The sequence below is a fragment of the Pan troglodytes genome, chromosome 6 (genome assembly GCF_028858775.2).
Source record: "Pan troglodytes isolate AG18354 chromosome 6, NHGRI_mPanTro3-v2.0_pri, whole genome shotgun sequence".
Taxonomy (NCBI): Eukaryota; Metazoa; Chordata; class Mammalia; order Primates; family Hominidae; genus Pan; species Pan troglodytes.
This window is the reverse complement of record NC_072404.2, coordinates 157,379,996-157,405,810: the sequence shown is the minus strand read 5'-3', so window position 1 is coordinate 157,405,810 and position 25,815 is coordinate 157,379,996. Positions and strand designations below refer to the sequence as shown.

Genomic DNA, 25,815 nt, shown 5'->3' with positions numbered 1-25,815 from the left:
TGCAGGAGAACTCCTCCAGGGTGAACTCGCTGGCTTCTACCTGCATGGTAGAGTTTCTGTGAGTCCTGGGAAATACACCTTTCTTACTGCACTTCAATTTATCTACTTGCAACATTGAAATAAAGTATAACTCTGACTCCACCAAAGCCCATACCTGCTCCCAAACAGACCGCACACATTCACATCAGGACTAACCAGAATGAGGATGACCCGCATCCCATCAGCCTTCATGCGATTGATCAGAGCTGGAAACCCAGCAAACTTGGGGCTGAGGGTGAAGTCCAGCTGCCGCTCCATGTAGTCGATGTCTGAGTACTGCACGTCCTGCGGGAGGACATGGGGAGCTGAGAGGCTGCTGCTGTACACGCCCAAGCTTTATAGGAGAACAACCCTCCACCACCCACGGTGGAATTCCAGACAGCTTCTTGTTGATGCTTTCAAATCCCAGCTCTGCCATTTGTTAGGTACAGGTGCTGGGAAATACACTTAATTTTTAACATGTTCAGTGATAAGATAGAAAAAAAATCGAAGTCAGCACAAGCTAGGATGAGAATGTGTCTCTAGCATGGCTATTCTGAGGATAAGAGAAAACACTGGTTTGGAAAGTGCTTTGTAAACTCCCACTATCAGGAGTGATGGTGATGACCTCCCCCAAGAGGCTGCCCCTGGTATCAGTGGTTCATGTTTAGGAAAAATACTGTTAATTATCCAGGACTAATAGTAAATCTACTACAAAACAAAGCAAAGATGTATAGTTGCTTTGGAATACCCAATCTTGAGGGTAATCATACACAACATTCTTCCTGAGACTGTAATATTGCATTTCACTATCCACTAATGGAAACACTACATTCCACTAATGGAACAACTGTAAACAATAGAAAAGTGGGATAAAATTAAATATGTGATGGTTCATGGGATCAATTCTCTGATGACTGGGTCCCCTCCCATCCTCCACTGAAGGATAAGGTTTATTTCCATATGTATGTCCTCTGGAAACCCATCCCAGGATCTGTTTAATCCATCTGTTATTAGCTCAGAGCTGATGCAGGAACTGAGGTTGTATTCACATATACAATTGTCTGATTGATTTGTGGTTAGTCTTTTCAAGAATTCAGTAAAAGAACTGTGGGATATTCTTTATTCTTACGAAACCAAGGACTTTTTTGACTACATGTTTTGAAGTCAAGTGAAAGAAATGGAAGGAAGCATGGGAGAGCAGAAAGAGCCCTGGAGCCAGCCTATCTCCCACTCTGGCGAGTCATGGTGAGTCTTGAGCTGTCATCTCTGGAAGATGGAAACAAGTGCCCTTACCTCTATTACTGTGCTGGGGTGAGGCTAACTGTGATATTGTCTGAAAAAGAACATTATGTCTTTATGGAATCCCACAAACATTAGACAAATGAACCCAGACACAGAGGCACCTGGCTTAGTTTTGAAACTCCAGAGCCATGACTGAGAACGTACATAAGGGATCTGGGCAGCCACCATCTCATCATACAAGCTGGCGATCTCAGAGTCGTTCTGGTAGCCATAGCGACACAGCTGGAACCCCAAAGACCAGTAAGGTACCATCACAGGCCGGCCAATCAACTAGAAAATAGACAGAAAATATTAGTCTTCAGAACAGAGACACCACATTGAAGTTTTACATCAAGTAATAAGAATATTTTTCTGTGCCCCAAGCTAGTCAACTAACTAATTGAAATCCAGACCAAAACTGACAGGATATAGAGCCACTAGGATACTTAGAGAAAGCTTTCTGCTAGACTTGAGCTCCTTCTTAAAAATTACAGAAAATCTGATGTTACGCTATTCCTAGAGACACTGTAGGTAACTGGTTAAGAAACCCAGAATCAGAGACAAATGCCTGGCTTAGTATACAGGCTCCAATCCTGCTAGCTGTGTGACCTTGGGCAAAAATTAAGTAATCTCTTAGTGCTTCAGTTTCTTCATCTGTAAATAACGGATAATAATAGCATCTGCCTGATAGTGTTTCTGTGAGGCATGAATGAGTTAATATGTGTGAAGTGCTCTAACATGCAGCAAGTGATAAATCAGTGATGCGCACTTGCTAGTATGTAAGTGTCTGTTGTTGCTGCCACGACCACCATGGTCATCATCACCATCATCACCACCACCATCATCACTATTTTCACCATCACCCCCAGTACCATGATCGTGCCCCCACCACCATCATTACCATTATCATTACCCTTCACTACCATCACCACCACCCCCCACCACCACCCCAACCACCATCCCCACCATCACCACTATCACCACAACCACTATCACCAACATCACACTCCTCACACCACCTCACTGTCACCACCACTACCACCACCACCATAACCAACACCACCATCATCATTACCATCACTACCACAAACACCATCGTCAGCCCCACCCTTGTCACCATCACCACCACTACCACCGTCATCATCACCAACATACCCATTACCACCACCCCCACCACTATCATCACCATCACCAACACCACTACTACCACCACCATCATTATCACCATTCCCACATCACTATCACCACGGTCAGCCCCTACTGCCATCATCACCATATAACCACAAATAACACCAACATCACACTACTATCACTACCAGCACCACCACTAGTACCACTATAACTTCTGCTATTCTGCAATGCTTACAGAGGCTATAAATGTAATGATAATTAGAATGTATTTATTTTTTCTCATTCTATAATCTCTCTCCAAGAAAGACCAATATTTCCAGTTATCAACTGAGAGTTATACTAATCAATGTGGACTCTGGCACCCAGAATGTGCTGTATAAGTACTTGATAAACAATTGGATTTCTCCCTACCTCAGTGTACTGCTGGGTGACAAGCTCTGGAGTCGGCCCCAAGAACACATAAAAGTCCAGAACTCCCCCTGTGGTGCGGTATGTCAAGGCAGGCAGGGGCTGGAACGTCACATCTGAAAATAAAGAAAAATGCTAAGCCACATGGACACCCTCCATGTCATGAATCACCCCTGAAATCCACACATTCTCCATCTTCCTGCACCCTCCCTATCATAGAGTAGTAAGAGCAGGCATTTTCTATCATACTCACACAGAACTGAAGAAGATCAATGGAAGTCTACAGGTCCCATTCCTGGGTTTGATTCTCTTTAGGGTACTTTACTATATTTTATCATTTTACTCTTATAAAATTATTATTTTTTACATTTCAAGTTTTATGTTAGATAAAGAGATACATGTTCAGGTTCCTTACATGGGAATATTGCATGATGCTGAGGTTTGGGGTATGGATCCCTCACCCAGACAGTGAGCAGAGTACCCGATGGGTAATTTTCCAACATACCATACACCCTCAATACCCCCAGACTAACTTCTCTGACCCATAGTTTTACCCTAATTCAAATTATATAACTGGCTCTCACGAGCTGCCCTCCAGGATATTTGGGACCCATGTGGTGTTACTATCCCTTCTTATGTGATTTTTACCAAAATGAGAGTTGGGTTAAATCTTCTTATCACATGATATTAGATTGAAATAAACAGAAAGGCTAAACACAAAGAAAAAATAAACAGCAGTGCCCGTAAAATGAAGATTTTGACTTCAAGGAACAGTTAGGCTAAACACATTGTAAATTGACTCAGGCATGATTGGTATCCCCCCAAAATAAGGGAGGTGCTGATGGCCTTACCCATGGCATTGCTGTTCAGCAGGAGCACTCCATGGGCACTGCCGTCCTCCTCCAGCCCCATGTAGTAGGGGTGGACACCATAGGAATTCTTCTTGTACTGGAGAGTCACGGGAAGAAGCAGTAGGAGTTTTAGAGACATTATGCCTGAGAAAGAAACTCAACAAAAATGTGTTTGCTAACATGGCTCTAGTTTTCTCCATGAAACTAGACACATAAACTAAACACATGAAACAAAGGAGCCTGAGAATTGGCCCACTTGCCTAAAAGCAGAATGTGATGACCAAGTGGAGTTTGGGAAGATGAAGCCCAAAGCCTGAGCAGTGTGGGTGGAGAGAAGCAGAGACACAGATCCCAAATGCTCTGTCCTTACCCCTGGGGGCTGGTCTCGGGAGAACATCCCCCAAGTGTGCCACTCCAAGTCTCTCCTATAGGACCTGTGCTCAGTTTCCCCAAAGCCATAGAGGTACTTGGAGGGAAGGCGGGTGGAGATGCGGATAAACATGTCACTGAAGGTGAAGCCAAGGAGCTGAGAGTCCCAACTGAAACACAAAAAGGCAGATTTGAAACAGAAAATGAGCTTTTATCTCTGTTTCCAGCAGGTGACTTTCCAAGGACAACAGAACACTTGATTCCTACCAAGAAGCTGTTCATATCCCAAACAAAACTGAAACTCAATTTGATTAAAATATCATAGATATCCTCGCTAAAAGCTGAGGAGTTATTCATCATTCTTCTGTTTCCCTCTGTCACTGCCTCCTTTCAGTGGTCCTCCATAATACAAATCCAAGCACTCCTCATCATCACAGCTGGGACCGCTCCACACCAGCACTGCCTTCCATCCTTGCACCCCTCAGTCCATTTTCTACATAGCACTCAAAGTGATATTTACTTATTATTTGTTGTCATGAGAAGAGAAACCTCAGCTGTCTATAAGGAGCAGCACCTAATCTAGAGAAGGCACCCCATAAACATTTGTTGGATGAATCCTCAGGCACGTTCAACTCCTTCAGTATTTATTTCCAGAATGCTAAAGATTTCCTGTAAGAATAGGTCTGAAGGAAACAACTCATCCATGGATCTGGAAGTGGACAATGTGATGTTTTGAACCAGGATACATCCAAGGACAATGGACCTGGCAGCGAAGGCGCAGGTAGCCATCAACTCTGAGTCACACTAGAAGCCACTCACATTATAGTGCCTGTACTCTTCCGGCGAATTTCAATCCCAAATGGATTCTTCTTAATGAGCACATCATAGAGTTGACCCTCAGGGGTGCTGGATGGCATGCTGGGTATGTTCAGAGGGACTGGAACTTCATACCGATTGTTGTTGGGATCATAAATCTAGGCCAGAGGAAATCAATTTTAGGCAACAATACTACTCTTGAAACCTATACCCTTAGCAGAACCTTTTTGATTTTTGGACAGAAAGTTCAGATGCTATGTTTCTATCTTCTTTATGATATCTGAGATTTAATTAATATATCAGATAACAATGTCACATTTAACATTTTTCTGTGATTTCTCATTATTAAGGCCTCTATTACCTTGATAAACTCAATGGGACATTGCTGCTGACTTGGAAAATCATTCTGGAATCAGTGTGGTATTTATGAATATGTTACTTGTTATTTTCTGTGGGTATATGAGTATATATAAATACCTTAAAATCATTATGAGTTCAAAAAATAACCTGTCTCCCCAAAATGAAATCTATTTGATTAAAATAATTAGAATGTCCTTGCTGAAAGTGGTATCTAAACTGATTCATGAGTACCTACTACATCCCCTGCCTGACACTGCACAAGACACTAGGGATGTGAGCTCAATAAGGCAGTGTTATGGTTTTACGAAATTCACATGCGAATAAGAAGTCAAAGAGAGCAGCTCACAACACCTGGGTGATGTGTGCTAAGGGAGAGCTATGTAGAAGTGCTGTGAGATTCTAGGGAAGGAAATGCCTAACATTGTTTCTGGGAGACTGAGATGGTCTCACGGGAGAAATACAGTCTAGAGTATTAAAAGCTTGGTAGTCATTAACCAAACAAAGAAAGGAGATCAAGTCATTCTGGTGAAGAATAACAACCACGAAGGCAGAGAGAATTAAAGTGGGCCAGAAAGAGGCACATATTTTGGAAAGAGCTACTCTACGGTCAAGAGGTAGAGTAGGCAATGGTTAAGGCTAGAACTCCAAGGAAGTTCATTCACTTCAAACCCATTAGGTGCCTAAAACATGCTAGTGTTAAAAGGAGGGTACAAACATACAAGAGATTCTTCCCTGCATTAGAGGATGAACAAGAACTCAGAAGTCGGGTTGATGTCAGATTGTAAAGAATCTTTCAGGCAATGTGACAATGTCCTGACCACTTTCACTTACTCTGTCAATAACATTACAGCACTATCGGCCAGGCTCTGTAGATTTCAGAAGCACAAACAGGAAAGGGCACATTCCTGTCCTTGAGAAGCTTAGTTTAATAGAAAAATAGACATAACAGCTAGTCCATCCCTAGTCCTTAAATGCAATTAAATTCTGGAAAGAAATGAAATTACTGCACATTGATGGCCATTTTACAGAAATCTCAAATTCGGCATCCCAAACTGAACATATCATCTTACATTGATCAAGCACAAACTTTTTCAGTATTCCTATTTGAGTTAATGTCAGCACCATCCATATTAAGATGCAAGATACCAACACGGTCATCATTCTTGATTTTCCCTCTCCATTGTCACCTGCTTGCAATCGAGCACTAGATCCTGTAACCCAACTTTCTCAACCTCAGACGGGTCCACTATTCTCCACCTGCATTCCACTGTCTAGTCCAAACCTAATCCCTCAACTGACCTGCCTAACTGGTAGCCTCCCAAGTTGTCTCTCCGTACCCACTCTTGCTCTCCCAACCATTTTCCTAACAGTAGCCACAGTAATCTTTTCCAAATGAAAATTAGGGCAGGTCTCATTGTTCCCTCAATGATTTCTCAATGCTCTCTGGATAATGATATAGTCTGTTGTAGCACGATTAACTTATTTTAGGGTTCTGTGATCCAGACCAATAAAAGTTAATGGAACTGAAAAGGGTCTAATCACTACCTGATACATGTACTGTGTTTACCTTGAACTGCAGCATTTCATTCTTATGGTAAGTGACATCCAGGCGAAGGGGGTTCACGGGTGTGGAGGGGAAAGCATTGGCATAAATGGAAGACTTTAAGGAGATGTCAGCTGTGGCCCCATGGGAATTATACTGAACATCACTGACAGAGTATAGGTCGTTGACAAAATAGCAAAAAGGGACTCCAGAAGAATTGGATGCCTGAAAAGTAAGGCCAAAGTCATAGATCAGCACAGCATGTGGTCTTAAAGTTCTCTAACCTAAACAGGGTTAGTAAAGTCATATGATGATAAAACTAGCCCATCACTTATCACTTGGCAATAACATAAATTTCAATTCCTTGTCTCCAAGCAAAATATTCATCTTAAGAAGTTTCGCACATGTCCCCACCTACTTGTCACATCCAGATCCTGTCCCTTAGGAAGTTCTTTCTATGGATTTTAAGTAGTTATGTAAGTGCCACTGCTATGCTTAAGAAACTACAGATTAGGTGTGGAGATTCTCATGCACACGAACCCCATCAGCACGGTTACCTCCCAGATACAGCCACGGGCAGTGCAGTTTTCTGCAGAAGCACCATTCTCATCAGGATAACAGTCTATTTTTTCTTCATCCCTTATCTTTATGCTCCATTCCACTGTGTATGCTTCTCCCAGGAGAAGATCGATATCTGTGATAATGGCAACCTGTAGAAATGTGGAAATCATAAGGAAATTCACCTTTAGGAGACAGGCTTTGCAAGACCTGAGGGTTTTTTTTTCGATAAAAAAAATAGAAATTAGACCAGACTTTCAAACATCCAAGCAACATATGACTTTAGCTTATAAGAAGAGAACTGAACATTGGGAAATCTATTTAGCAGCAACAGGTCAAATGTCTCCCCTCTAGCACAATCTTGTACATAGCATAATGAAAACAGTTAGGTCAAATAAAACCTGTTGTGATCACCCCTTATTCTTTTCTACCCTGACTCCTCTTAGCCCACTGTGAGATGACACATGATGTCATCCTAAAGTGAGCTGACCCTCTTGCTCTCCAATGCCCAAACCAGTATCACCCATTGGCGTGGAGTGGTAGAAAGAACACAGCAATAAGAATCATATGACCTGGTTATCATGCCCACATTTCTGTAGAATGTTGGACAAATGATTTCTTTTTTTAATTTTTAATTTTAATGGGTATATAGTAGGTATGCATATTTATGGGTTATATGAAATATGTTGATTCAGGCATACAGGGCATAATAATCACATCAGGGTAAGTCAGGTATTCTGTTTCATTTCTTTGGGTTTCAATTTCAGCAACGGCAAATTTGAAAAGTTGAAAAAAACATTATATTTCTTTCTATTTCTAACATCCCAGCATGTTCATTTCTCTAAGCCCAAAGACTCCAATTCTGAAACCTTCCTTGAATACCATTAGTTCAAAGATTTAATATTTTTCTATATAGTTTTCTTATCTTGACACTTCTTTAAACAACACTTCCCAAGTTAAAGTTCTCACTTGTCTGGAGTACAAAGATCACATTCTAAAGATTATCATCCTTCTCCTAGTCTCCTCCCAATCTAAACCATCTTGTACTTCCCTGTTCTACTAACCCCCAGCCCCCACTCCCACTCCCAACAATGCTCACACACAGTAGCACAGCCTTCATTCAAGGATCAATATGAGACTGCTTGAGAATTAAATCAAGTTGGTAACTAAGACCTCCAAAACCTGACCACAAGTTTCCTATCCAAACTGGCCTTTTTCAAATACCAAATCTTATTTGTGCTAGTCATACAAAATTCACAGTCTAATAATGTCAGGCTATTCCCCACTTTCCAACTTTGCTGTTCCTGGGTCTCATCATAATTATTCTATTTTTGGGAAAAGCAAGTGAAACCAGCTAGAAAGACGGGAACACTGATAGGCAGAGATGGGAATCAGAAGAAAAATACCCAACTCATTCTAGCTCTGGCCACCTCATTTTTTTCCCCAGCCCTCTCACTTCCCCAAAACAGGCCTCAAAGGTGCCCTGGTCCTTCAGGGTTATATGCAAACTTGGCAAGAAGGAACATCACGATGCTATGGAGAATTCTCAATGTACCATCTCAAGAAAATGGGTTTTTACCTTCAGGTTAGAATCATAAGTGACTGTAGGAGAAGTCTGACTTGGGACACCATTGTGTTTCACCGTAACATTGCTTGGTTCCTCCGTCCCAAGAATTTTAATCTCATTAAATGCTAAATTATTGGGGTCCTTGTAGGTTAATTGTGAAATATTCACCTCCAAGTGGTTCTGCAAAACAATTAAGTCCAAGTATGCATAAAGGTATGCCTGTAGTACACAGATTCTCAAGTCACTCAAATATTCCATTCCAGACCGGATACCCCCCACTGCCATGAATGCCTCTCTGCTTTCTCTACTAGTGTCTGCTCAAGAAGTACAACATTATTTTGATAATCCTCTAATTTAAAACAATCATAAAAACACACGGGCATTTAAAAACTGTGTTCAGAAACACTAGCTGCTATATTAATGCCTCCTTTTGAAAACATCGATGAAATCATAAATAGAAATGTACTCACCTATTGCCAATAATGCATATAAAGTTACAAATATAATCACACATATACAATATACACAAGCACAGATGTGCTAATGGTCAGTCCAAAGCCCACACCTAAGATTCATAGAAATATGCTACTCACTTGAGTGACAGAAAACTCACATAAAAGATACACTTTATTGGCCACAGTATCTGCAAGTGAGAGAAAGACAAGTCAGATTCTGGCCTGCCCACCACAGAAGAACAGATTTCACCCTACCACTCCTTTCAGCTATGCCTTGAGGTCACACATAGCAGTTTTCCTTTTCCTTATGGATGAATAATTTTCAATTGTATATGTGTATCACATTTCTTTATTCATTCATTCATCAATGTATAATTAGATTGTTTCTATATCTTGGTTGTTGCACATAATGCTGTAATGAACGTGGGAGTGACTGTATCTCTTAAAGATACTGGTTTCATGTCCTCTGGATATACACCCAGAAGTGGGATTTCATGGGATTGTATGGAAGTTCTGTTAATTTTTTGAGGAACATGCATACTATTTTCCATAACGGTTGTAACAATTTACATTCCCACCAACAGTCTACAAAAATTCCATTTTCTCCACATCCTCGCCAGCACTTATCTCTTATCTTTTTTATTAATTCCATGCTAACAGGTGTGAGGTGGTAGCTCACTGTAATTTTTTATTTGCATACCTGTGTCATTTACTGATGTTGAGCATCTTTTCACATGCCAGTTAGCCACTTGTATGTCTTCCTTGGAAAAACATCTGTTCAGGTCCTTCACCCACTTTTTAATTGGGTCATTTGATCTTTTGCTACTGAGTTGCATGAGTTCCTTATTTTTTTATATTAATATCTTCTGAGATACATGGTTTGCAAACATTTTTATCCATTCTGTAGTTTGCCTTTTCACTTTGTTGATTATTTATTTTCCTGTGCAGAAGCCTTTTAGTTTGATGTAGTCATGCTTGTTTATTATTTGCTATTTTGCCTTTGCTTTTGGTATCATATCCAAAAAGTCATTGCCAAGACTAATGTCAAGGAGGTTTTTTCCTGTGTTCTTCTAGGAGCTTTACAATTTCAACCCTTACATTTAAGTCTTTAATTTTACTTCTGCACAGTAGCAAAGATATGAAAATAACCTAAGTGTCCATCAATGGATGAATGAATAAAGAAATTGTGGTATATATATACAATAGAATATTATTCAGACATAAAAAGAAGAAAATTCTGCCATTTGCAACAGCATGGATGAATCTAGAGGACGTTATACTAAGTGAAATAAGCCAGAGACAGAAAGTCAAGTACTGCATGGTCTCACTTATATGTGAAACCTAAAAAAGTTGAGCTCCTAGAAGCAGACAGTATAACTGTTGCTCTTAGAGCCTGCAGGTGTGGAAACTGGGGAGATGATGGTCAAGGGTACAAATTTTTAGTTATTAGATGAATAGGTTCTGGGGATCCAGTCTACAGTATGGGTGGTGATGGATCTGTTCCTTAAAATAGCTGTGGTAATCATTATACTATGCCTATATATATATTAAATCCTCACATTGTCCACTTTGAATATATTTCATCTTTATTTGCCAATTAAATATTTTGCAATTAAAAAATAAATATTTAAGTCTACATATTGGATTAGATGGACAAGAGTCTCCAAGGCCAAGCCATTGTTTTTCCTTCTCTTTCCTACTGGAACATTGCAAAGTTTCCCTTCCAAGGGCTTCCAAGGCATATGCCTCAAGGGAATCTATTTCCTAAACTTGAAGCACAGGAATTGTTAGTATACTGGATCCACAAATATGCTAAAAAGTATATTCTCACTGCCTCACTGGCAGGGGCATGATTTCTATATCATCAACATTTGCTCATAAGAATTTCAGGAGGAAGACATTAACATTGGGTTATGGGAACAGTCTTGAAACCATCTCTTCTAAGCACCCATTGACAATAAAAAGAGAGCCTATTGGCCAAGCGTGGTGGCTCATGCCTGTAATCCCAGCACTTTGGGGGGTCGAGCCGGGCGGATCACGAAGTTAGGAGATCAAGATCATCCTGGCTAACACGGTGAAACCTCATTTCTACTAAACATACAAAAAATTAGCCAGGCATGGTGGTAGGCACCTGTAGTCCTACGCGGGAGGCTGAGGCAGAAGAATCACTTGAGCCTGGGAGGCAGAGGTTGCAGTGAGCCGAGATCGCGCCACTGCACTCCAGCCTGGGCAACAAGAGCAAAACTCCACCTCAATAAATAAATAAATAGCCTATTATAGATGTCACTGTCCAATAGGAGAATTGCCAGAGATAGAAATGTATTTTTCTTTCCTTTGTAGGTCATCTACCACTACCTCTGAATGGTGCAACCAGAAACAAAATACTTAAGTGACTCTTGCTACTGTGCCTACTGAGATTTCTCCCACAGCTGAATGACCAGCAGGAGTGAAGGACCATAAGTCACAGGTGCAGGTTGGGAAACAGCAACATTATCGTATAAGTGCTCACCCTTCGTTTCCCCATCATCCCAGAAAAGTTCTCCTTTTGCTTCTTTGTTTTCATCTAGGGCAATGATAAGACCAAGAGGGTTCTTTCGACTGTGGGGAACAAGATTCAAGACACAAAGACAGGAGTCAGAGAATTTTGCCAGCTGAGCTGAGAATATTTCCATCAAATTTCAAATTGGAAAAGTTACTAGCAGCAGATGGTTCTGCTTTTCTTCAGGCACAAACACAAAATCGACAGGCGCCCCTATCTTTAATATCAACAGTGTCACAAGAGATAGAAATATCCCAAACATTAACAATAACATCTATGTTAGAGGCAAGAATTTAAGCACCAGAGGCACTGCAATAGCTCAAATAAAAGCTGCTTCAGCAACTACTACTTAGAATACAGAGTATGAGAAGAGAAATAAATCTTGGGCAATAACTGGTTCAGTTATATCACTTTAGCAATGATGCCCTCAGTAGAAGTGTCCAGTGCTGTGAGGAAGATACATTTTCACCTGCCTAAGGACCATTTATACTCAGAAAGCAACAACATATAATAAGGTCCATCTATTTAGTAGTAACTTATCTGATTATTGGTTATTAGTTTGTTTTGAAAGAAAAACAAATCATTCTAATGATCTACTCTATAATTTAGAATAAGAAACACAAAACATTACTCAAATACATGGTAAAGTAGATGGACAGAGAGGAAGAGGGGGAGAGAGAGAGAAATTTTTATTTGGAGTCTCTCCTCATTCTATCACTGCTCTAAGCAACCTCCCAGTTTCCTGCTCTTCTTGTTTCTCCTCTGTCACTGGTCTCATATTCTCCATTGTATTCTTTCACAGTTCAGCCTTTCACTATGCAAGAAAGTTAGTTTTTATTATCAGCAAAATCATCTGCTTTCATTAAATATTCATGTACTGAGTAGCAGTCGTTTCTAAGAAGTCAATGAGATACAAAAATAAATAAATCACAACCCCTGATCTGAATGACCTTAAATATTATAGGAAAAAATAGGCACATTCATTAAAAAATGAAGGCGAACAATGAAAACAACACAAAAGTTAGGATATTCTAGGAGTCCAGAACCACAGTTCCAGAAATATGGTGGACCGGATATTCTTCTGGAGACTTACCCAGTAAAATATTCCCTGATCCTAGTTAAATTACAACACATATTCCTGTTAAAATATTGTTGGATTTGCAAGAAAGTAAGAAATATATCCAAGAGATGAAAACAATAACAGGATAACAAAACACTGAGCTAAAACCAAAAGGGGGCTTAGTAAGCAAAATCTAGAATCTCCGTGTGGCAAATTCCCATAGCAAGGTTAAAATTGGGCTACTAAGCCTAGTGATCCAAGGTAGAGAATGTGAACCTCTGATTCCCACATGAAGCCGAGATCCTTGAAGGAAGCTAACATAAGGCCAGTTGGAAGCAATTCTTGGCTTGCAAACAGAGGAGAAGGCAAATCATCTCTGGAGGAATGAGACCCACATTTATAAGATTATCACAGCTTAAAAAAAATAAGATCACCAAGCACACAAGGTAATAAGTCAACATGAAAGAAAGTCAGCAAAGTTAACTAACAATAGACTTAGACTCCCCTAAACATTTCAGACAATAAAATTTTCAAGCACAGAGTATACAACTGTTATTGAAATACTAATAGTATTAAGGAAGAAAGACAAAATCATCTAAGGAGCAAAAAACAAAACAAAACAAAAATATAATATACATATATATTATATATATTATATATATAATATATAATATATAATAAATATATAAATATAAAAATAAATATATAATTATATATAAATTTATATATAATATATATTATATTATATATTATATGTCTATATAATATAATATTATATATTATATATTATATGTCTATATAACATATTTATATACTATATGTCTATATAACATATTTATATACTATATGTCTATATAAAATATTTATATACTATATGTATATATAATATATTTATATATTACATGTATATATAATATATTTCTTTATTATATGTATATATAATATATTTCTTTATTATATGTATATATAATATATTTATATATTACATATTATATGTAATATATAAATATATTAGATACTACAAATTATATGTATATATAATATATATATTAGATATTACAAATTATATGTATATATTATATATATTAGATATTACCAATTATATGTATACCTAATATATATTAGATATTATATGTATACCTAATATATATTAGATATTATATGTATACCTATTAGATATTAGATATTCTATGTATATCTAATACAGATATTAGATATTCTATGTATATCTAATACAGATATTAGATATTCTATGTATATCTAATACAGATATTAGATATTCTATGTATATCTAATACAGATATTAGATATTCTATGTATATCTAATACAGATATTAGATATTCTATGTATATCTAATACAGATATTAGATATTCTATGTATATCTAATACAGATATTAGATATTCTATGTATATCTAATACAGATATTAGATATTCTATGTATATCTAATACAGATATTAGATATTCTATGTATATCTAATACAGATATTAGATATTCTATGTATATCGAATACAGATATTAGATATTCTATGTATATCGAATACAGATATTAGATATTCTATGTATATCGAATACAGATATTAGATATTCTATGTATATCGAATACAGATATTAGATATTCTATGTATATCGAATACAGATATTAGATATTCTATGTATATCGAATACAGATATTAGATATTCTATGTATATCGAATACAGATATTAGATATTCTATGTATATCGAATACAGATATTAGATATTCTATGTATATATAATATATATTAGATATTATATGTATATATTATATATTGTATATTATATATTATATGTATATATTATATATTATATATTATATGTATATGTTATATATATAACATATATTATATGTATATTATATATATTATATGTATATATAATATATATTATATATACATATAATATATATTATATATACATATAATATATATTATATACATATAATATAATATATATATTATGTACATATAATATATATTATGTATTATATGTACATATAATATAGAATATATAATACATATACAATATATATTATATTATATGTATATATAATATATATGTATATGTAATATATATTATATGTATATATAATATATATTATATAATATGTATATATAATATATATAATATCTATATATAATATAGATATTATATGTATATATAATATATTATATAATGTGTATATATAATACATATAATATCTATATATAATATAGATATTATATGTATATATATCTATATTATATATAGTATATGTATATATAATATATTTATATTATATGTATTATAATATATATAATATATTATATGTATTATATGTATATATAATATATAAAATATCATATATAATGTATAATATATTATGTATACATATGATAGATAATATATATATTATATATTATCTATCATATGTATACATAATATATTATATATTATACATCATATGTATATATTATATATTACATATTATATATCATATGTATATATAATATATATCATATATATTATATGTATATATAATATATAATATATATGTTATATGTATATGATATATATTATGTATATAGAATATATATATTATATGTTATATGTATATATCGTATATATTATGTTATATGTATATATTATATATTATATATTGTATGTATATATTATATATTATATATTGTATGTATATATAATATATATTATATATTGGATGTATATATAATATATATTATATATTGGATGTATATATAATATATATTATATATTGGATGTATATATAATATATATTATATATTGGATGTATATATAATATATATTATATATTGGATGTATATATAATATATGTTATATATTATAAGTATATATAATATATGTTATATATTATATATTATAAGTATATATAATATATATTATATATTATATGTATATATTATATATTATATATTATATGTATATATTATATATATTATATATTAGATATTATATGTATATATTATATATTATGTTATATATTTTATGTATATATTATATGTTATATATTATATGTATATATATTATATATTATATATTATATGTGTATATATATAATATATATATTAAATGACCAGAAACTTGAGTGCTTCCTCTGCTGGAAGATTAAGGAAAGATTTCTTGCTGCTGAAATGTAAAGTTTCATTTGGATCATTAAGAATACACCAGGCAAAGAATGTTGGAAAGGATAAGTGCAAAAGCCCAAATGTTGTAAAATACATACGTATGTCTGGGAAAGAGAAAGCTTTTGGCATGACTGGTCTGTATGTACATGAAGGTGTGGCAGGAGATAGAGTTGTTAAAGTAACGTGAAACCAGGTTGTGATTGGTTTTGAATACCCTATTAATGAAAGACTTTGGACTTCAAGCCTGGGAGCAACCAGTTGAGATTTTCATTTTCGAAAAATTAATTTGGTATCAGTGTGCAGAACAGCTTGAAGGTGAACAGTTAGAAAAAGGAAGCCAACTGGCATTGGATTCAGGGATATTTTCCATTAGTATCATAAAAAGTCTACAACTTGGAAAATTAAAGCAGTAAGAGAGGTTCAAAAGAAAAGACAGGTTTCTGGCTTCCAAAGAGCTCCTAGTCTATTAAAGACAAGTAGGCTAATACTCTCAAAGCCATGAAGATGTAAATGTGCACCTCTTTAGTACAGATGGAATCTATTTTTTTGGAATCAATTACGTATAAAGGAAAATTCAGTGACTTGGAGATTTGAGGTTTGCATAAGGTAATTTTTGAATCACAAGAAAGAAATCTTAGTGGGAGAAAAGAAATAGGAAGTTGAAATTCTAGGAGGGAGGAGAGTCAAGATTCTCTAGAAATGAGAACAAGTGAGTCAAGGGTAAAGAAACATGGATGCACAGTGTGGCCAAGGCAGACAGAGGGATCAACTGACCTGGTTTGCCCAGAATTGAAAAGCATCCCAAGGGAAGAGACTTTTGGTGCTAAAACTGCAACAGTCCTGGCCAAACCAAAGAGGCTGACCACCTGGCTGTTAGTGTGTTTCGAAAAGAAATTCAAAGGGTTTAAGCAAGGATATGAATTCTGAAAGGACACTCCAGCCATGCTATACCTGGCCAGAGTGGTTGTATTTGGCTGCTGTGTGGGGAAGATGTAGCCTCCTCGAAGGTGAAGTCCAATTTTGTCTCCAGGAAGTTCCATCTCGACTTTTTGCTTCCTCCATCTCACTTGGCTCCCCTGATGCATGCAGATAAATCAAACACATTGGCATGACAGCATATTGCCCCTCACTGATTATCTACGTGCCTGGTGATACACAGCTCTCTCCCTTTTCCAATTAGCTGAATTACGGTCTAGCCGGGCAATCAAACAACAGAAGGAAAAAAATCAAGAATAACATGTTCTGCTACCAGTTGGGGGTTTGTGAAAAAATTTATGCCATGCTGAGCCTATTTGATATATTATATAAACTGATAGTTTTAAACAGATAGTCTGATTTCTGACCAAGCTCACATTGTCCATCAGTTCCTCCAATATTAATTTATGAGATACTACGTCAGCCTATCTTATTGCTAAATAAAGTATATGAAGGTATTTTTTCACATTTCATCATGACTGATGTTAGCGGTTTAGGTTAACTTTACCCAGGTTCTGCTATGAAATTACAGAAAACACTAAAAAATACTCCTCAGCATGTAGATGGATGTTTCTCTCTCCAGAAAGGTAGCTTGTCTATGCAGCTGCAGCTACAGTCTTAAGGAGTAGAAGAAAAGTCAAAGCTACTTACAGTCTCGTAGTCATACCAGACAGCATCAGGCACATATGCCATCACTTTCTCTGCACCCTGAAATTAAAAAAATGTAGTGTCCCCTGAGGGAAATAAAATGGATTTCTTTTTATTCTCTAGGGAATTTCTTAATCATACACAGAGAGGGCAGGAATGCCCTGCTATTATGCCTTTCTTCTGCTTCTCCTCTAATACAAATAATAGAAGCTGTAACTTGGCAACCCAGAGAGAAATCCCAAATGTAGCCACATTAGGAATAATAATAATCATAAAATAATAATAAAACATGTGTGGTGACAAACATTCCAGCTTTACATGATTACCTTATTTAATTTTCCCAACATTCCCAAATGGTGGGTACCATTATTAGTAGTAGTAGTAGTATTACCCCTCTGCAGATGAGAAGCCAGCACAATAGTCACCCCTGATCACACAGGCTCAAAGTGGCAGAGACAACAATCACATCCCGATCAGCCTGACTTTAGAGTGAGTGTTGGGTCACTGCTCCATCCTGTTTCTACGTCATGGAGCAAGTCAGGATCTGCTATGAGAATCCAACAACAAATAGGACCACTCCTGATATAGTTTGGATGTTTGTCTGCCCAAATCTCATGTTGAAATGTAATCCCCAGTGTTGGAGGTGGAGCCTGGAGGGAGCTGACTGGATGGTGAGGGCAGATTTCTCATGAATGGTTTACACCATTCCCTTGGTTCTGTCCTGGTGATAGTGAGTGAATTCTTGTAAGATTTGGTTGTTTAAAAGTGTGTGGCGGCCAAGCGCGGTGACTCACACCTGTAATCTCAGCACTTTGGAGGCTGAGGCAGGTGGATCATCTGAGGTCGGCAGTTTGAGACCAGCCTGGCTAACATGAAACCCCGTCTCTACAAAAAATACAAAATTAGCCGAGCTTGGTGGCAGGTGCCTGTAACCCCAGCTACTCAGGAAGCTGAGGCAGGAGAATCATGTGAACCCGGGAGTTGGAGGTTGCAGTGAGCTGGGATTGTGCCACTGCACTCCAGCCTGGGTGACAGAGTGAGACTCCATCTCAAAAAAAAAAAAAAAAAAAAAAAAAAAAAGTGTGTGGCAACTCCCCCCACCCTGTCTTGTTCCTGCTTTTGCTATGTGACATCGCTGCTCCTCTTCACCTTCCTCCATGACTGTAAGCTTCCTGAGGCCTCCCTAGAAGCTGCACAGATACCAGCATCATGCTTCTTGTAAAGCTTTCAGAACTGTGAGCCAATGAAATCTCTTTTCTTTGTAAATTACTCAGTGTCAGGAATTTCTGTATAGCAATGCAAGAACAACCTAACATAACTTGTAACTCTAGAGTTTCCAGTAGATGCTTCTAAACTGGTTGGGAACTTGATCAAGAGAAAAAAGAAATTCTAGAAAGAAAAATGTGTAGTTACCAGATGTCTAGCTTCTCAAAACCTAGCACACTCTCTTCAAGGCTGACTCAGTCACAGATGTCAGAAATGAGTTTGGAATAAGAAGCAGAGAGGAGTTTGCAGGGCAGCAGAAACAGATGCAGAGATCTCTAGTGTATCTCTGTGGGAACACTTACTTCATCCAGAACTGGAGTGATGAGGAGACCGGGCCCCCATAAGAACTGTTGGTGCACATCCCAAGTGCTGTTGTCCTCGTAGAACCTGAAAACCAGAGAGACAATTCACTGAGATTTGAGCCACTGCCAATGAGATTTGTCACAGCTCTACTCACACACAACCTGTTGAAAGCATGCAGGCCGCCTGCCCAGGCAAACCCCCCAAATTATGCTGTGACACCTACTCAAGCCCCTCTGCACCCCTAGACAGATTCCCCTTCCCCAGCTCATGTCTCCTATTTTTCCCTCAGGATAAACAGATGTTTCTATTCCAGTATGTATGCTAGGCAGGTCCCAGGCTGTAATTCTATTTTCCATATCCCTCCTTTTTAAAAAAAGTAAGTTGAGATCCGGACATTTGCATCAACACAGATGGAACTGGAGATCATTACGTTACATGAAATAAGTCAGGCATATAAAGACAAACATCACATGTTTTCACCTATTTGTGGGATCTAAAAGCCAAGAACTTATGGACACAGAGAGTAGAAGGACGGTTACCAGAGGCTGGGAAGGGTAGTGAGGGGCTGGGAGGGAGGTCAAGATGGTTAACAGATACAAAAAAAAATAGTTAGAAAGAATGAATAAAACCTACCTTTTGATAGCAAAATACGGTGACTATAGTCAATAATAACTTAATTGTACATTTAAAAGTAACTTAAAGAGTGTACTTGGATTCTTTATAACTCAAAGGATAAACGCTCGAGGGGATGGATACCTCATTCCCATAATGTTCTTATTTCACATCGCACACTTATATCAAAACATCCCGTATACCCCACAAATATATGCACCTACTATGTACCAACAAAAATTTAAAATTAAAAACTTAAATAATCAGTACATTTCATAACTTCAGCTGACTATCAAGAAACTGGATCTGATCATACAAAATATCAGATAATTTAACATTTTACTTTTTTCTTTCAGAATATCTGCCTTTTAACAAGAAATTTCATGAGCAGACAAAAACTTCCCAAAATAATGAATATATAATAGCTTGATACGTGCCTGAGGGCCTCACATGTCACCCACATAAGGGAGTTGACTGTATTTTGACAAGAAAATGCTCTTAAGTGCCTTGTTTTAGAATTAAATTAGAGATGTTCATTGCCTGAGAAATAAGAATTCTGAAATTCTACAAATCCTTTATAATATCCTCATTTGTATTTGTATTATAGGCTCATTCCTACAGCTTGAACATAGTTCTGGCATTATAGTGCATTACAGATGAGACCATCACAGTCAAGATTTCAAATCCTTTGAATTAAGACTGAAGAAACTAAGGAAAAAATGATTTGTCTAAGATACAGAGTTAGTGAATGGCAGAACAAAGAAAAGACCTGTAGTCCCATGACTTTTAGTCTAATTCTCTCACCAAAAGGGAACAGGCGATGCTTACAAATACCAACTAGGTATTCCAGTTAGATAGATAGATAGATTAATGAATATAGATAGCTAGATTACAGATATAGATATAGATAGATATGAATAACTGCCTGAATTGTTTCAGTTTTCACTCTGATATTTGATGATATAGTCAATGTCATTCCAGATGCATTAATAAAATTTGAGGAGGTTAGGTGAACTTACTCATGCAAAAGGGGCCTGGCCACTGTGTCCCCTCGGCTGTGAGCACGGAAGAAGAGGGTGTATAGGTAGGGCAATAGAGTATAGCGGATGTTAAGGTAGTGCCTGGAGGAATTCAACAGCAGGGAGTCAGCTCCAAAGGAGGCAGGATCCTGGTCCTGGGAGGAAATAGGAGTTTGCGGTTGTGGTTTGGCTGCAGGATAGCAGAAGCACCTGCAGAATTCCAGACCTCATTCATTACAACCAAGAATTTCCCTCCTGAATGACAGAGGCCAAGGTTGCAAACCTCGCTTCTGAGTAGTACCAAGTGTCTCTCCTTGAGTTTTCGATTCAACCTGCCTTCCTCATTCTTTAAGATTCCTCTCTTGGGAGGCTGCAATTTAAATAATTTTGAAGTATTTCCTTGTTTGCTTCTTATTTAAAAGCAAACAATGTAGATAAAGCGTACAGAAGTTTGATGAAAGACCTTTACAGACACACCATTTCCTTGAATGCAGCAGTAAATAACAGGCTGAGGCCGTTGGGCATTTCGATGATACAGCACAGATTCTGGTTAATTGTACATGATAGTGCAAATTAGAGTAAGTGAAGACCAGGTAAGAGGTTGGTTCAGCAGATCTCTTGGCAAGGATGCAGACAGATCTAGTCCTAATGTATGCCAAATTTATTCTGACTCTATGTCCTAGGAGCCTTACCTTGTAGCCTTGGCCATTGTGATTTCTAGAAAACGGATAAAATGCACCCAACTGCATCCACCGCCTACAGAGCTCCTCAGGGGTGTCCAAAGCAAAGCCACATATGTCAGGACCCACCTGGAAGGACACACAGACAACAGGTATACCTCACTTCCTTCTAACCACCCTCCTTTGCTTTCCACCAGGGACCTCCCAACTGAACCTTGCTTAAACCTCCTACCGAGAAGGCTAGGAGGGTGATCAAAATTTGGTCATAGCCTGTGTCCACTCTTGAATGCTGGATGACTTTGAGTAAGTTACTTAACCCTTCTGTGCCTCAATTTCCTCATTTTGTCAGTGAGTACCAAATTACTACACAGGTATTTCATAAATGAATGAGGTAATAAAAGTAATACACTTTACATAAAGAGCTTTTGGATGCATAGTACCTAGTAATACTGCTGATATTATTATTTTGACCTCACCACTATCAGCATTATTTTTCTAAAGCCTAAGTCTGACCATGTCACTCACCTATTAAAAAATCTCCGGGACTTCCTTGCTGTTCAACCTTTTAGATCTTTAAAACCTGGTTCCAACCCATCTTTTTAGCATCATTTCTCATTCCAGTCCCACACACCAATCCTTATAGATACATCAAATAATCCCCCTTATACTGTTTGTGCTCATTTTTATTTCTCAGTGTTAAAATGAACTTCCCCCCTGATTAGTCAGATGAAAAAATACTCACTTTTCAAGGTTAATCTCAAATGTCATCTTTTCCATGAAGTGTCCTTGACTCCCTGCCTTGATTCCTTTTGTCCCTCATAATTTTGTCAGATAAATCCCTTTCTCGGGATCTCCCATAACATTTAACTCATACGTCCCTGTTGGTCTTTTTACCCTAGTTTGTCATAATTATTTGTTTACACACATGTCTCCTCTTACTAAACTGTAAACCCTTGGGGCAAAGAGAAGGTACATCTTTACTATATTTATGCTTTCCTTCCTTCTCACCATGCCCACTCTGCTCAAGACCTTGAACACTCTAGGAGTTCAATTCATAAATATGTTGGATTTAACTAAAAAATGCCAAAGACTGTAGGGTGCTGGCAATGTTATAGTTCTTCATCTTGGTACTAGATACACAGATGTGTTCAGGTGGTGAAATTCATCAGCTGTGTTCTTAAGGATACATACACTTTTCTGTATAAAGTATGTTATACTTTAATAGAAAGATATATTCCAGCACATATCAAAGTTGCACGTTCTGTCTTCATAAGGCAGTACAGGAAAGAATGTCATGGTATCAAAGCCCTGCTGATGTGGATGAAGCACATGCTCTCAAGATATTAAATCCCCAGCCATGGCAGGCAGGAGAGGGGAGCTTTGTGGTTTGAAAACTTTCTAGAATGAGGTTGCCTGGGAATTCAGGTTCATAAGAGAGCTTGAGGTAGCAGCTCACCATTGGGATGCCAAAAAGGTTGAACTCAAGCACGCCAGGGATGGACCATCTCAGGTCGTCCCAGGTGGCAGTGTTGTCTCCTAACCAATGTGCTGCAAACTTGCCAGAGCCCGCAAAGGTAGAACGGGTCAGAATGAAGCTTCTCTTATTAGGGAACACAGTCTTGGCAGCTCTGCAAGGGAGAGAGATTCAAGGAGTCAATGTGGGATCTTAGCTTGTCTCAGCCATGGGGATACAGCAACAATACCAAAGACATTAAAAGTGAATAACCCATTCTCTTCCAACTCTCTTTCGGTACAATTACAGTCCCTGTTGGGAGCATTCTGTATCATTAAATGTTTTGTTTTGCTTTGTTTTGTCTTAAGAAATTTTATGCATTAGCCCCATAATCTCCAAGAATTAAAAACATATATATATTCTTTATATTCAATAATTAGCAGGTCATAGCCATAGTGGCCTTACTCTGCTGTGGCGACCGCCATGGAGTAGCCATACAGATTGTGAACGTCATACTGCTTGCCCCAGTGCTGCACTGCATCCATACAGAGAGTCTTGCAGAACAGGTACCCATCCAGGATTCCTGAAACAAAAGCAGGATCAATCAGTGAGAGCCTAAGTTGCACATTTTCTGCTCCTTGACTATCACACAATCCGAAATGACAGCCCCCTGAGCAGGCACTTTTGTGGGCATCCTGTAAACAGTCACACTGCTCCCTTACTATTAGAATGCTATCCACTTGGAGTAGTTTCTCTGATATATAAATGAATTCTGTTGACCCACACACATCCTCCCACCGGAGCTCTCACGTGATTAGAGGCAGACACTTGGAAGTAAGAAGATTCATTCAGGCCTGAGGTTCAATCTGAATTCTCCAAACTGAGCTAAGTTAAGTGGTCCAAGAATAGAAATACTGAATGAAAGTGTAAATTAATTTCTGACTCCTTCTCTCCCCTGATCATATATTGTAGAGAATGATTTCCAGTCTCTCCTGTATTCATCTATTCCTCTCTGCTCCCATTGCACCACTCTGTTTGAGATCCACATTATCTGTGGATCTTAACTATTGCAGTAGCTTCGTCATGTCTTATTTACCTCCTGTGTATCTATTTCTAGTTCACACTATATATTAATGTCAGGTTCATATTTCCAAAATCATCTGACTACCATGCTTCTCTATTACTAAAAGATAAGTAGCTTCTAACACCAAAAGAGTAAAATATGAACTGTTTAGCCTCTCATCCAAGCCCCTCAGCATTTGATTCTAACCTTCCTGCCCCAATTTCCTGTCTTCCCACCATATTGAAGCCTTCACAAGTTATTATCATCGTAGCAGTTGTTTCCTTTCTCAATCAAGATATAATCTGTCCTTGAACCTCTAGCATTCTTCAAACTATGGCCGATGCTATGATGCCAAGGCCACACCCTGAGAGATAGTGTTGTCCAAAGTTCAATCAAAGCTGAGTATCATCACGTTCACTGACTTTGACCTCCCAGGTCATGAGTTGTGTCTTTTCATCCTGTAACTCAGTTCTTCACACTGTGGACACATCAGACATAACCCTTACCTGATGACCAAGGCTGGTTACCTGGTGTCTCTCTGGTAAACCCTGGCCTGTGGGTGCATACCTGAGAATGACATAAACTTACCACTAGCCTCTGGCCTCTACACTTTATCCTCTCTAGATCTTCCCTAGAAATAGCTTTGACTATAAGTAGAAGTACTAGATTGCCCCTTTTGAATTTGTGCATGTTTTAGGAAAGCATAGCGTGTTTTTATTTTCCTTCCTAGTTTTCCTTATATATTACCCACATATTTCTTTTTCTATGCACAATTATGAACAAATTCCCTTGCCAGATTTTTCAGATCTGTCCTTATGAATTTATAATATGAAATACATATGGCTACTTTAATCTGATGACCACCAAGACTTACTGGGAGTGAATGGGGGATTATTTAGGTTGTTTGTGGAACATCCTGAGACCGAACCATCAACAAAGTTGGAGACTTCATTCATATCCTACAAGACAAAGAGCAAAAACTATTAAGAAAAAGTAACATGTTATCTTATGATGTAGTGATGGTGTCTTTTTTTAATTAATCAGATAAATTATTCCAGATATTTTAAAGGGGTATTTGTATAAATGGAATAGAGTAGGTGTTCTTGTCTTGTCTACCCACTGAAGGCTTCATGAAGAAGGTTCTTAACCTCTCTTCAAATAATATGTCTATAATCGCTGAAAATGAACAATTCCCAAACATATCAGGTGAAAAAAGTTTCAATTTATATGATGACATGTTTCAACTTATACATTTTTCCATATATCGAAATATAACTGTAAATACATACACATATAAATACATATAAACATATATGTGGAGAGAAAAGGAGAGAGAGAGCACATAAAGGTCTAGAAAGATGCATTCCAACATATCGATAATAAATGTCTTTAGTTGCTATAATTTAAGAGGATTTTTGCTTTTATCTTTTTAACTCTCTGTATTGTTTGAATTTTCTACAGTTCTCTTAGAAAAAGAAAAAGTTTCAACTCTGGAGCTCCCTAAATTTTGCTAACCCTCAGTTAGGTTACTTTCTTTCATCTGACATCATATGAGACATTTTTCTTTACCACAGGCATAGTTTGTTCATGCACCTGAGTACTTTGGCTCTGATCAATTTGTTCAACATGTCCAAAAGGAAGAGTCTTCAACTAGCAATTGAACAATTTGTATA

The 25,815-nt window shown here is 37.3% G+C and overlaps 1 protein-coding gene across 3 annotated transcripts in view; it reads right to left on the bottom strand.

The window, feature by feature from the left end:
• MGAM (maltase-glucoamylase) overlaps positions 1-25,815 on the bottom strand; it is a 116,108-nt gene that overhangs the window by 47,099 nt on the left and 43,194 nt on the right. For all 3 annotated transcript variants that reach the window (XM_016958281.4, XM_016958280.4, XM_063815698.1), the window contains 19 exons: positions 25,017-25,101; positions 23,545-23,662; positions 23,083-23,254; positions 21,639-21,755; positions 20,947-21,101; positions 19,315-19,399; positions 17,750-17,806; positions 17,075-17,199; positions 11,870-11,958; positions 9,499-9,548; positions 8,918-9,085; positions 7,338-7,490; positions 6,805-7,005; positions 4,881-5,035; positions 4,063-4,231; positions 3,693-3,789; positions 2,845-2,957; positions 1,468-1,593; positions 196-324 (listed from right to left, as the gene is read on the bottom strand). In XM_016958281.4, coding sequence (XP_016813770.3) covers positions 196-324; positions 1,468-1,593; positions 2,845-2,957; positions 3,693-3,789; positions 4,063-4,231; positions 4,881-5,035; positions 6,805-7,005; positions 7,338-7,490; positions 8,918-9,085; positions 9,499-9,548; positions 11,870-11,958; positions 17,075-17,199; positions 17,750-17,806; positions 19,315-19,399; positions 20,947-21,101; positions 21,639-21,755; positions 23,083-23,254; positions 23,545-23,662; positions 25,017-25,101 — 2,364 coding nt within the window. The remainder of the gene's footprint in view (positions 1-195; positions 325-1,467; positions 1,594-2,844; positions 2,958-3,692; positions 3,790-4,062; positions 4,232-4,880; positions 5,036-6,804; positions 7,006-7,337; positions 7,491-8,917; positions 9,086-9,498; positions 9,549-11,869; positions 11,959-17,074; positions 17,200-17,749; positions 17,807-19,314; positions 19,400-20,946; positions 21,102-21,638; positions 21,756-23,082; positions 23,255-23,544; positions 23,663-25,016; positions 25,102-25,815) is intronic.